Source organism: Peromyscus leucopus, chromosome 8a, assembly GCF_004664715.2.
Source record: "Peromyscus leucopus breed LL Stock chromosome 8a, UCI_PerLeu_2.1, whole genome shotgun sequence".
Lineage (NCBI taxonomy): Eukaryota > Metazoa > Chordata > Mammalia > Rodentia > Cricetidae > Peromyscus > Peromyscus leucopus.
In genome coordinates, this window is record NC_051085.1 from 48,227,475 (window position 1) to 48,240,795 (window position 13,321).

Here is a 13,321-nt window from a genome sequence, read left to right on the forward strand (position 1 = left end):
AACACGAGACACTTTAATGGAAAACAATTTAGGGGAAATGCCCCAAGGCTTGTTCCTCTCCCCTCCCCCACCCCCCTCACACCTGGTGATGTTCTTTGTAACTTAGGGGAGAAACGTCTTTTCACACGATTATGTGTTTTGGTGTGGCGATTTCAACTACCGCATCGATCTTACCTACGAAGAAGTCTTCTATTTTGTTAAGCGTCAGGACTGGAAGAAACTTATGGAATTTGACCAGTTACAGCTACAGAAGTCAAGTGGGAAGGTAAGTTGTAGCCGGAAGATATTTCTAGTAACTGGTGTGGAGTGCTGTCTCCCAAGTGCAGGTACTTGTATGATAGAACTGTGAATGGCTTGAACACTGACCCTGATGGTATAGAAAACACACGGTGTTTACGCAGTGAGAAAAGCGGGGCGCTGCAGTCTCACAGACTGCTGAACTTAACTAGGCTCTGGCTGGCCACACTCAGGATCCCTGTGTCCCTCTAAGGCTGAGTGGCGGCTATCCCTGAGGGAAATCCCTGAGGGAAATCCCTGAGGGAAAGCCGCCGACAGCATTCAGCACAGTGCGGGGAGTGAGGGTACTTTCTGGCTTTCCACCTCCTCTAACGCACTGGGTTGGATGCTTTCAGACAGATGGAGTCAGCTCCTCTGAGGCTCCCCAGAGAGGGTCTGTGCTGAGCCCGAGTCATGATTGCCTTCTCTTGTCGTGCCACCCCCCCCCACAACGTCAGGCGGACCACTGTGTTGAAAGTGTTGAATACTGGGGTGCATGGTCTGCTTGGACCAAATGCACTTACCTATCTACGCACATGTGGTCTTTTTAGGGACTGCTTTGCTTCTGGTATCAGAAGCGGTGGGTGACACTTTGGACTCTGTTCATAATATTTTGGTACTGTCCCTTTCTTTTTGGTGAGAACACCAACAGAATCATGTACACACCCATTTGTACATAGACTCCTCCAGAGTAGCCTACAAATTAGACTCATTTTATTGGCAAAACGGAGGGGTAGGTTGAATTATGCATTGGTAGACAGCACCCCAGGCCGCCATTCGCTCCAAAATTGTCCCCTCACACAGTGCACGTGTGCTATTCCATGGCCCGGGTTTCTAAGGTCTCCAAAGGCCATGGCATAAAATGGCACAGGTTTGGGTACAGCAGTGGGTCTCAACCTCTGGGTCAAGACCCCCCAAGGGTCACATATCAGATATTTACATTAGGATTCATAACAGTAACAAAATTACAGTTACGAAGTAGCAACAAAGTGCTTGTATGGTTGGGGGTCCCCACAACATGAGGAACTGGATTGAAGGGTCACAGCGTTTAGAAAGGGTGAGAGCCACTGGGCTACGGACTTCAGTTCTTGAGGGTCAGAGCAGCCAGCATCTGGGCCTCCACAGCAGATCTACTCCAGTTAAGACCGTGGCTTATTTCCATGTCCTGCTGTCCTAGCAACAAGTACGCAAGCATGCCATTGCCTTCGAGAATGCAGTGCTTAGATGCACAAGGAAAGAGGAATAGAGGTCTCTCCCTCCAGAACCAGGGGACCCAGACACCATTTTGAAGTTTGCTCTGCCTACATGTGAAGTATGCAGATGAGCCCTATCACCCCACAAATCTTTTTTTCTGCCTCCACCTAATTCTCACTGCCTTCTCTGCTCCATCAAGTGAGGAAGCTTTTGCTCCAGCCCTAAATGCATTGTATACAGGCACTGGAATGTCCAAATGAGCACATAGTAATCCCTGTCCTGTGGTCCTTTCTCGGTCTCCAAGGGTGACAAAGGTGACTGGCAGGGATTCAGGAGGGAGAGCGAGGTACTATGATGTGTGTGTGTGTGTGTGTGTGTGTGTGTGTGTGTGTGTGTGTGTCCAGCTATTAAAAGGCATATATGTCGAACATTAGACTTATTTACAAATATAGATGCTACTACTTTTTAGAACACTTTGGAATGTACTTTTTTTTTTTTTCCTGAAGATAGCCTTGTGATTTCTTTCTCCAAACAGATTTTTAAAGACTTTCATGAAGGAACCATTAACTTTGGGCCCACCTACAAGTATGATGTTGGATCAGCTGCCTACGATACAAGTGACAAGTGCCGTACCCCAGCCTGGACAGACAGAGTGCTGTGGTGGAGGAAGAAACATCCGTACGATAAGACAGGTGAGTGTCGTGTGTGTGTGTGTGTGTGTGTGTGTGTGTGTGTGTGTGTGTCTGTCTGTCTGTCTGTCTGTCTGTCTGTCTGAGACACAAAGGGGGCGAGTGAGAAACACCGCCAAGCGAAAGAACCAGTCACTCAGCCCAGAGGCCTGGCTGTGTCAATCACATTTCTCTCAATGAATCAGCCACATGATAGCAAGTCATTCTAGAGGTCACCGTCTTCGAACCACCTGTTTCCTGGTTTTGCCTCTCCATCATGGCTTCCCCCACCCACCCTCTGCCCTTTGTCCCGGGGAGAGAAAGAAGTGGAGTCACGGGCTCTCCCTCCCCGCTCCCCGCACCACTCAGGTGCTTTATCGAGCCCAGTTTGTCCCACCAGATTCTCACCTCCTAAAGGCTCAATTCCCGATGAAGCATGAGCCAAACTGGATTTTTTTTTTTAATCAGTTAGTTGTGTAGTTATTTTGAAGTCATTGATGCCTAGAGGGGGGGGGGTGAAGACTCATGAAAGTCAGAACACCTGTAATCTAGAACACAAGCAAGCTTTCCACTTTTCAAGAGAGAGAGGTCTGTGGAGATCTCAAAGCCGGGACACTAGAGCTACAGGAGAAGAGAGATGTTTTCTTTCAGGTTAGTCTAAGAACATCTGCATGTTCCCGGGCTACTGAGAGGCAGGGCCAGACGAGTCCTGACTTGGGAGCCTCGGTGCCTCTCACCATGCAGTCGGCAGGTGCACCCTGGCCCATAGCTTCAGACATGGGGGCGGGAGGTGAGAGGGTGCCACGGTTGTTACTGTTCTTGGTCATCTGAACATGAGGAACTTTTTCACCCCAGCCCCAGAGCAACCCAAGCCAAGGCTCAGGCTCAGTGGGGGGGGGGGGGCAAGTCTGAGCCAAGGTCGTTAGGGTCAGAAATCTTTGCTGCAGGCGGTCATACTTGCATTCATGTAATTGATGTGGTTTCGTGTCTCCTGTGGGCTGTCGGCTTCTTGAATGGAACCTTGTGAGCAGCTGGAGAACTCAACCTTCTAGACAGTGATCTGGATGGTGACACCAAAATCAGGCACACCTGGTCTCCAGGGACCCTCAAGTACTACGGCCGTGCGGAGCTGCAGGCGTCTGATCACAGGTACGGTCCCCAGTGAGGAGAGCATTGGCTCCACTTCCTCACAGAGACCGACACGCTGTCCCTGGAGAGACTGCAGTGGGGGAGTAAGTGAGAGAGAGACACAGAGAGAGAGAGAGTGTGTACTTAACCACTGGGAAGTAATAGTTGTTAGCGTTTTGTCATTGTTCTATGTCATAAATGACATTATTTAGGAAAATTTCAAAGATACATCCTGTACAATACTGTATCTTTGAAATGTCCCCAACTGCTCCACCGCTCAGCTGGCTTTCCTGGTAGTTTTCAAGGGGCAGTCCTGTGCAGCTTCCAGATCTGGTTCATTCATTTGCAGCCACCGTCCGGCTCTAAGCAGAGACATGGGGCTGACCCACTCAGCTAGGGATGACAGTTTCCATCCAGTATTTGTGTTGTGGCAAACACCGTACGGTTTGTGTATCTTGGGTTCAGGTTGTTAGACACTCTGAGATGTCCTTGACCCTTGGCCACTTGGGCTAAGAATGGACGGAGACAGGAGAGGGCAGGATGGGGGCAGTCTGATGGTAGCCTCCGAGGGGGTGATTAGCTTGTTGAACACCTTGCACGAAATGGTAGAGGGTGGCGGCATAAGACGGTACAAGTGAGGAAGGTTTAATTCTCCTGCAGTTGTTACCAGAACTGGGTAAGTTCTTCCAAGAAAGGAAGAGGACAGTGGTAAACCTGGGTCAGCTAGTGAGTCGGGACTTTGGGTCCTGATTCCTTTATCCCTTCCCCTTAGCAGTGTTGAGGGGAAACGGTATTTATGGGGATCTTTATCCCAATTTCTGGTGTTTCCTTACAATCAAGTCTTAGAAATGAGCGCTATAAACGAAAAGGGGTGGTGTTGTGAGGCTCTTAGCAAGGATTGCCATGTAGCCACGTGAAGAACTTGTGTTCCAGCAGGGTGCCATGCCTGGCTGGCAGCCTGTGGGTTCATGGGCTAACAGCTCTGGGGGACAGAGGCAGGTTGGAGGCTGGGATGTGACCCCTGCCGAGGCTGACAGTTCTCCACCAGTTCCTGTTTCGTGTCTGATGCAGACCTGTGCTGGCCATCGTGGAGGTGGAGGTGCAAGAGGTTGATGTGGGAGCCCGGGAGCGGGTTTTCCAGGAAGTGTCCTCCGCCCAAGGCCCGCTGGATGCCACCGTTGTGGTAAACCTTCAGTCACCAACCCTAGAAGAGAGAAATGAATTTCCTGAGGACCTGCGCACAGAACTCATGCAGACTTTGGGGAATTATGGGACGATTATTCTGGTCAGGTAACCCCCCTTCAGATGTGTGTTCTGGGGTGTCAGTGGGATCCCGGAGAGCTGCATTAAGTTCCTAGTATTGACTGGAATACTGATTTGTATCCCAGGATCAACCAAGGACAGATGCTGGTGACCTTCGCAGATAGCCACTCGGCTCTCAGTGTGCTAGACGTGGACGGTATGAAGGTGAGTGGCCAGGATTTCCCCTGGCCAGTGCCCTAAACTATGTGGGCACCCCGGTGCATAGCGGCCGGGATTCTCCATCTGGGTCTCATGTCTTAGACCTGGCCTGTCCTACTGTAGAAGCTGCAAGTGTGGTACCCACCGAGGCCTGCTCCCCCCAATGGAGTGCACTTGCCTCCCTTCTCCTGAGACTGTCTTGGGATGTGCAGCTCACATTTAGTTCCATTTTGATAAGATCCTGGTTTAAAATTTGCACGGAATGAAAAGCCGGAGGCGTGGAGTTCAATTTCTAGTCCAACCAAATGTGTGTGAGCCGTGCTGAGCTCACCTCGGGGGTCTGGACTTTGGGTTGCCTTAGCAAGTTGTGAGGAATGCACAGGTTGGAGAGAGAAGCCTTTTGTGACTGATGCGAGCTGTGGTGACTTTTCTTTGGTCTCCCTTGCTGGCTCCCCCCTACCCCCCACCCCCCAGGTGAAAGGCAGAGCTGTGAAGATTCGACCAAAGACCAAAGATTGGCTGAAGGGCTTGAGAGAGGAGCTCATTCGGAAGCGGGACAGCATGGCCCCTGTGTCTCCCACCGCCAACTCCTGCTTGCTGGAGGAGAACTTCGACTTCACCAGTCTGGACTATGAGTCTGAAGGTGAGTGGCCCTGATGGAAAGGGCAGGCCGAGAGTTCCGGTGATGGCCAGGCCTTGCCCCAAACCCCACCTCACAAAGGTTACGGAGGACATGTGACGTGTGAGAATTGCCCCTGCGTGACAGCTGTGGCTCGTATTCGCGTGTTCCAGTGTTCACCCATGGGGATGATGCAGGGACAGGAAAGGGACAAGATGTCCTCACGTTTGTTATTTACGATGGCTTAGAGCAATGGGCACGGATTGAGGTGGGAACTGGCCTGGGCACCCAGCTCCCATGGCTGCCGGCAGAGCGTCATAGGATTCTGGTGTTGGTTACGTTGGCTTCACTGACAGACACTTTATAAGGGAGGAATTCTTCATTTTGGTTTGCTGTCTTAGTCAGGGTTCCTGCTGCTGTGATAAAACACCATGACCAAAAGCAACGTGGGGAGGAAAAGGTTTGTTTCAGTTTACAGGTCCACATCTCAGTCCGTCGTTGAAGGAATTTAGGCATGAGCCCGAGGCAGGAACTGAGGCAGAGGCTGTGGAGGAATGCTATCTACTGGCTTGTTCCCCGTGGCTTGCTCAGCCTGCTTTATTATAACACCTAGGACCATGGGCCCCTGGGCCAAGCTCTCCCACATCAATCAAGAAAATGCCCCGCAGACTTGTCCATAGGCAATCTTATGGAAGCATCTTGTCAATTGAAGGTCCCTCTTCCCAAATGACTCTAGCCTGTGTCACATTGACATGAATCTACCTGGAACAATAATAGCCTTTGGCTCGGTTGAATCTGGGCCTCTGGCAAGGCAAGAACATCGAGGCATGGGAGCATGTGACGGTGGCTACTCACACACCCCACACCCCCCCCCAGTGCACAGGAAGAATACCAGGGCCATCTTTTATTCCCGTTGGGTCTCCGGGCCTGGGGATCAGCATGAGCCCTTCCCTCCCTACTTAGTTCTCTCTGGACACATGCCCACAGAGACCATCTCATAGGGATCCCTCAAGCCAATCCAGTTGACAGCCAGCAAGACAGTCCCACTGGCTGAAAGGTGGGCTGATGCCCCTCATTCCTCTCACCCTCATGTGATTTGTTCTTCCCCGAAGGGGATGTTCTTGAAGATGACGAGGACTATTTAGTGGATGAGTTTGGCCAGCCTGTGGCCTCGGACAGTGAACTTGGTGGAGACGACTCTTCCGATACCATGAGCTCCTCAGCACCTGCCGGCAAATCTCCTGCCCTCGCTAAAAAGAAGCAACATCCAACGTACAAAGGTAGCTCCTTCCCCGCTCTCCCGGGGTAGGGTTGGAAGAGCGTCCTCATCTTTCCGATGTTTGCCCCTGTAACACGCCCACCTGGAGATGTCAGTCCTGTTTCCTTTGTGTGCTCGAGGGGCCACCGCTCTCTAGAAGCTGCTTTTACATTTGTGACTTTGTCCCCCAATACTTTTCTGATTGAATCCCTGAAGAGACATATTCAGTCTCGACACCCTGATGTGTTATTTCATTCACATAATGTCATATTATACGGTGGCATCGTTACATTTTAGAAGTAGGGAGAGAGAGCAAAAGAGGGTTTGGGGAGAATGAATTCCTATTCTGGATTAAATGGTAGAGTGTTAGATGCAGTTGACTCTGGTCCACCCAGAATTCCCCACCTGCCTTCCCCTGCCAGTCACTAGGTCCCTAACTGGAGAGAAGCATTAGCCAACAGGCGCAGGACCCTTGAGTGAGGGCTGGAGACATAAAGCATGGCCGACAGGGAATTAAGATGTTTCCTTGTCAAGAGAGGTCCAAAGACCCCTGTACCCCACATCTTCCTTTGATTAGATAATGGTCCCCAAATTGATCAGTAGCTTGCCACTCTAGAACCACTGGTTGGCTTTAGCATTGTGAGTTGCTGAGTCTGCCATAGGATTCAGATTTGGTGATTTGGTAAGGCATGTGGGGCAGGCAGTGTGTACACAGACCGTTTTGGTGAATGACACCAGGTGACCTTTACATTCCTCTGGTCTTCTCTCCTCCAGCTTTGGCCCCTCTTGTTCTTCTCAGAGGAATGCCCCAGGCCAGTCATGGTGTCAAGCCCTCAGAAAGTGGTTACCTGAAGCTTCTAGTAGCCAAGAGCTTGCCACTGGGTGCCAGGCTCACGAAGAGGGGAGACTTTCTCAGCTTCCAAATCACTAGCCGTATTTTAGAATGAGGAATTAAGCTCTCTGCCCAATGGTGGGGTGAATCTTAGCAGCTCTGGCTTCACTGTATCTTTTGCTTGTGTAGAGGTTTCGGCTGATCATTTTGGAAGGAAATGGGTCTATACGTTAAAACATGCCAGGGCTTCTCAAGTCTGGTAAAACCAAGCCCACAGGTCATTGAGTGTTGCAAGCAGGCATTGGGAATACCCTCACCCCAGCCGAGGGCTCTGGCTTCTGAATCGGGCTCGCTGGGTATCCCATAGCTCTTCAGCCTCCTGTGGCGTGCTCCGCGCACAAAGCCCTTTCTGACCCTTGCGTTTGGAAGAGACCGTCTTTCTCACAGCTGCCATGTCCTCTAGACGACGCTGACCTGGCGAAGTTAAAGCAGGAGCTGGACGTTGTTGGGGATTTTCGCCACCGTTCTCCGAGCAGGTCCCTGTCCGTCCCCAATAGGCCTCGGCCACCTCACCCACCACAGAGACCCCCCCCTCCAAGTAAGACTTTGCTTGCTCTGAGCTTGCCACAGTGCCTGCTGGGAATAACCGCACACCTCCTGCTATTGAACACACAGCTCTAGACTGCTTCTGAGTTCCTTCTGATGCTCCTCTCCCTGCGCCCCCCTGGGGCGGGGGTCCTTGTTCTCCAAGTCTAGGACATGTTTCATGTCGGAGGTCATTGGTTTCTCAGGGCATGTGAAACAAAGCCGTCCTAAAGCTGTTCATCCAGGATCTTGGTGTTTGCTTCCAGAAGCCTTAAATTTGAAACCGTTAACATAGGAATGGCCGTCGTCCTTTGAGGGAGTTTTTCTAGCCTTTCAGTCAGGTGCTGGTTTCTCTGACAGACTCCCAGACCTGCTCTGTAGGACTCTGGTTCACCCAGAGACCCAAGCATGCATGGATCTCTGCTGTCCCAGACCATGATCCACCTCCTGTGCCTGTGTTCCCCGCTTTCTGGCGATGAGCCCTGTTTCACCCAGGCTCTCCTAGGATGGGGGTCCAGCCCCTCTGACAATGCTTCTCCCATCAAACTTCCCTTAATCTCAAAATAACCTCGTGGCTTGCTTCTGATTGGTTTCTGTTGTATGCCATAACAGTTTCCTTTCTCCCCAAACCATGACAGTCAAATACGGGCTTTTCTAAGCTATTCCTTTCAAAATCGGGTTCACCCATAGCTAATGTATAGCAGCAATCAGTGTCAAGTTAGAAGTGTATCTTCACTTTTGTGAGTCGTATACTCAGGAAATAGAAATGATACTAAAAATACCAGGTTTATAAGATGTTTTAGGTGGGAGACCACGGCAAGGGGAGGGTGAGTTTAGGGCTAGCCCAGGCTGCATAGTGAGACTATCTCTCAAAAAATAACTTAAAAATTATATACATTTTATAAATCATGTTATTTTAGAGCTTTAATGAAAGTAAAGAATTATAGAGAAGAATCAAGCTTTAAAAGATTCTTGGCTACCTACAAGTAACAGTTTTAATCAATCACTTCCACTGTTTCCCAGTTGTCTAAAGGGTATCTAAACACCATTTTAAAAGAAAAAAATGTAAGGGCTGGGGCTGTGTGTGCTAGCCTAACTTAAATGAGGCACCAGGTCCAATCCTTAATTCTACCAAAAAGAACATTTTAACGAACTGTTATCGCTTTTGCTTGGTCATTTGTTTTTATTCCACTGCCTGTGTCATTAAGTATTCTAAGACAACTCATTAATGGCTAAAAGCAGAATGCAGCGTGATTTATTTCTCTGAGTTGGGGACTCCGGGACTCCTGTTGTCTCTGAAAAATGTTCCGAGGCTGGGGAGATGGCTCAGTGGGTAGCAGCACTTCCCACACAAGCCGGATGCCCTTCCCGCTGTGGTGGGCTCCGTGCACCTCTGATCCCCAGAACCTGTGGGAAAGCCCATGTGCCGGGGGTGCTGTCTGTCATCCGGCATTCTTACTGGTGATGGGAGGAGGAGTCGGGGGAATCCCCAGAACCTTGAGGACCAGGTGCCCTGGAGTGTGCAGTACAAACAGTGAGAGGCCCTGCCTCAACCAACACCCGAGACTGGCCTCTGTCCTCACACACGTGCTGTGCCCTCACATGTGCTTTGTACAGACACCTACACACACACACACACACACACACACACACACACACACACACACACACTACTGTTTAGCAACAGCATTCAAAATAATTTGGTCCTGATAATAATGTTGTGTTTTAAACCACTTAAAAACCAACTGGTTTGTGTATAAGATTAGAAACCTGCTGTGTGTTAGATTTAAATTTGCATTCCAATCCTGCTTCCCTAGACAATCTGTGTCAATAGGCCACGCTATCGCTATCGGAGAGTCCAGGAAAACTGCTTTGTTTTTTTGTGGTGCTGGGGATGGAGCCCAGGGCCTCCTCATCCATGCTTTGTAAGCGCTCTACGGCTAACCCATAACCACAGCCCCAAAGAGAAACTTTGGAGCCTCTTAGGGGGCCTGCTTGGGAGCACTCTGTATGGCTTGTGAGTCTGCCTGCACTCCTGACCATGGCTGTGTCTGCCTTTGCGGCTGCCTCCTCCTCCCCACTTCTTGTAGCTTGCTAGCACGTGACCAAGTCACTGAAGCCGCGGCTGTCTTTTTTCCGCAGCTGGCTTAGTGGTGAAGAAGTCAGCCTCAGATGTCTCCATCTCCGCCGGCACTCATGGGCAGTATTCAATCTTGCAGACGGCGAAACTTCTTCCAGGAGCACCTCAGCAACCAGTGAGTCCCTCGGGCTCCCAGGGAAGTGGTTTGCATGTCAAATCTGAGGGAGTGCCCCACCCCAAGATCATGTGGATCGCGCCTTTCCAAGGAATATGTAGTTCTGTCTCCTTAACCCTCTCCCTGCCTGTCACTCATCCGCCAATCCCCTAATGCTTAGTCTCAGCTTCTTTACAGGACTGTTATGTGGTTGTGCAGAGCACTGTGGGAGTGGACGCTTGGGATAAATAACCCCGTGTCCCTGCAAAGCAAACTGCCCACTTCCAGACTCTTCTTTCACGTCCTTGTAATTCTTAGCTTTGCCTAGATCTGTAGAGCATTGAATGGTAAAGGGAAAAGGGAAAATTCAGATGTGTTTGGCCATTTTGGTGTAAGGTTAGAGACCCACTGGGTCTGAATCCCGCCAAAGCACGGTTCTGAAAAATTGCAAGGGGAGTGGGCGGGGGGACTCATCTGGAGGAGTTCTGAGATGGACATGCACAGAGTCAGTGGCAAGGAGGTGAAGGCCGTACTGATGTGCCTAGGAAGCTGTACAGGCTGGCAAGCGGGGCCAGGCTGGCATATGCAGTCAAGGCAGGCTGAGGCGTTGACTAGATTCCAGAATATACAGTAATAGAAAATGGGTCTCAGCTGACCCAGGAGCTGAGTGAAGAGGTAGACAATTCTGTTTGGAAACATGTCACCGGGAGGTGTTTTCATACTCACAGACTACGGAAGGCATGGTCTGAGACTGCTCTCCAGCTCTACCTGACTATGGAATGTCACATTACAAGAGTCTGTTTGGGAGCTGGAAGTCTTCAGCTCAGGCCTTCAGTGCATTTCTCTCCTTGGTGGGTAGAGAAGGGCGTTGAGAAATGTGGTTCGGAATAAGTGGGTGTGTCCATCATCTGATGGGGTTCTGCAGAGCTCACATTCACATACAGACCACCTGCCACCCCTACAGACAAGCAAGTGACGTACACGCTCATCTCCTGCCTGCGTTAATCTATGTCTCTTCCTGCTTCCGTCCTCAAGCCCAAGGCTAGAACTGGAATAAGTAAACCTTACAACGTCAAGCAGATCAAAACCACCAATGCCCAGGAGGCAGAAGCAGCGATCCGGTGTCTCCTGGAAGCCAGAGGAGGTAGGGTCTCTTGGGAACCATGTCCCTGGCCAAAAGGGAGTGCCAAGTCCTCCTTTATCCTTTTACAGATAGTGGCCTAGAAAAGATCTGGGTCTGGCGCTTCTCTCTCTCTCTCTCTCTCTCTCTCTCTCTCTCTCTCTCTCCCTCTCTCCTCTCTCCTCTCCCCCCTTCCCTCGCTCCCTCTCTCTCTCTCCCCCTTCCCTCCCCCTCTCTCTTTCTGTCTGTCTTTTTCTTTTTTCTTCCTTTCTTTTTATTTTTTTTTTTTAATGCAATGTTAATTAGAAATAGCCTTTAGTATTTTATTTACTTATTTTTGATATATTTTCCACTTAAAATTACATACTCAAAATTCAGGAAGTATGTAGAAAGTAATGCCATGATGATCCGGCAGCATTTTAGAGATAAATAAATGAAATTTTATAAAGGTTGATGTTGGGCCAGTGAACCTGAAGGTCTGAGCTGAGTCCCGGGAAGGAGAACTGAGTACCCCAGGTTGTCTTGTGACATCCACAAGTGCAGCATGACCTCCTGTGCCCCTCCATAGATGATAATAGATAAATATAAACACGTTTAGGAGAAGGCTAGAGTTGTAAGAACTAACTCATTCTGCCAGCGGGGTGACAAAGGACCGCCGTGTAGATGTCCTGGCTGCAAACACGAAATCCACCTTGTAAATCACGGGCAAGTGTAAATAAATCCTGTGCCTCGGGCTGGGGCATCCGCCCCGCCACACTGCTGTTAATCTGCGCTGCTGGTACCTCACGTAACCCTGGTTATCCTGTGGGATCCCTCCCATTCTCTCTCATCACTGCTACTAACAATTGCTGTTTGGGTTTTGGGCTACAATCCAGAATCTCTTTTGGAGAGGAAAGATGATGCCCTTTGTAAAGAAATGTGGGGCTATTGTAATTGCCCGATTGTATTAACCAGGGTATTCATCTGACTTGGAGTTCTCCACACACCAAAGGAGGACAGAGGGCCTGGGTTAGAAACCTGAGAAACGTGGTTGCAGGATTACACAGCACAGGTGGTTTTGCTTTTTTATTCACTTATCAGCACCTCCATACAGTGGCGTACTAGTCACGGAAATATAGTCATGTACTGTGTGATTCCACGTGTGCGTGAGGTCCGTAGTAGGTGGGTCCACAGAGACAGAAAGCTGTGAGGAGGAAGAAGGCATTGGTTTCTTTTTGGCAGAATAAACTGTTCTAGAATTGGGCAGTGGTAATGCCTGTGCTGCTTGGGGAATGCATCAAAAACCATTAAGGTGGGTACATTTCAAGGTGGGTGATACGTGAAGAGCAAACGGCTCTAGAGACACACGTTAGTGAGGTCTGAAGTCTGCCCACCGTCCTGATAAGACGCTGCCTTGTTCACACTCCTGTTGGGGTTCTGTTGCTTTGTGGTATCAGGGTCTCACTGATCCTTCCTCAGGGCCCATGGGTCCCAGGCCCCACCCCGTGCAGGAAGTGAGTGTGCACTGCTGGTCCCAGACCTGGCTGCCTAGTCCTGACGCGCCCTCAAGACCTCCCTGTAGCTAGAAGGAAACACACTGGATTCCTATGGCTCTGAGACGCAGACTCTCGAAAGGTTAGGTCGTGCAGTGGATTCCACCACCTTGTACTTGAGCTGAGTGATTCCATGTTTCAGGTCTCCCAGAAGCAGCCCCGGGGGCCATGCCCCTGAGAGACCAAGGGTCTTCCAAGCCAGAGCCCATGCTTGCAGGAGGCAAGCCGGAGGCCTCCCTGGGGCCCCCTGCCCTGCCCCGCCGGCCTGCGCCTCGGGTTCCAGCTATCAAGAAGCCAACTCTGAGGAGGACGGGAAAGGTAAGAGGCCAAGACGGGTGAGCCCCTCCTTCCAAGGTTGCTCACGGTCTTGTCACATAAAGTCATGTCCCGGACAGAGGTGAAGTTGGCTTGGGT

General features: G+C 50.3%; 1 protein-coding gene across 1 annotated transcript in view; it reads left to right on the top strand.

Moving 5' to 3' along the window:
• Positions 1-13,321, top strand: part of Synj2 (synaptojanin 2) — a 103,748-nt gene that overhangs the window by 86,473 nt on the left and 3,954 nt on the right. The window contains 11 exon segments of the mRNA XM_028888632.2: positions 107-265; positions 2,006-2,162; positions 3,170-3,287; positions 4,338-4,556; positions 4,655-4,733; positions 5,202-5,370; positions 6,459-6,626; positions 7,900-8,034; positions 10,164-10,276; positions 11,291-11,399; positions 13,050-13,225. Coding sequence (XP_028744465.2) covers positions 107-265; positions 2,006-2,162; positions 3,170-3,287; positions 4,338-4,556; positions 4,655-4,733; positions 5,202-5,370; positions 6,459-6,626; positions 7,900-8,034; positions 10,164-10,276; positions 11,291-11,399; positions 13,050-13,225 — 1,602 coding nt within the window.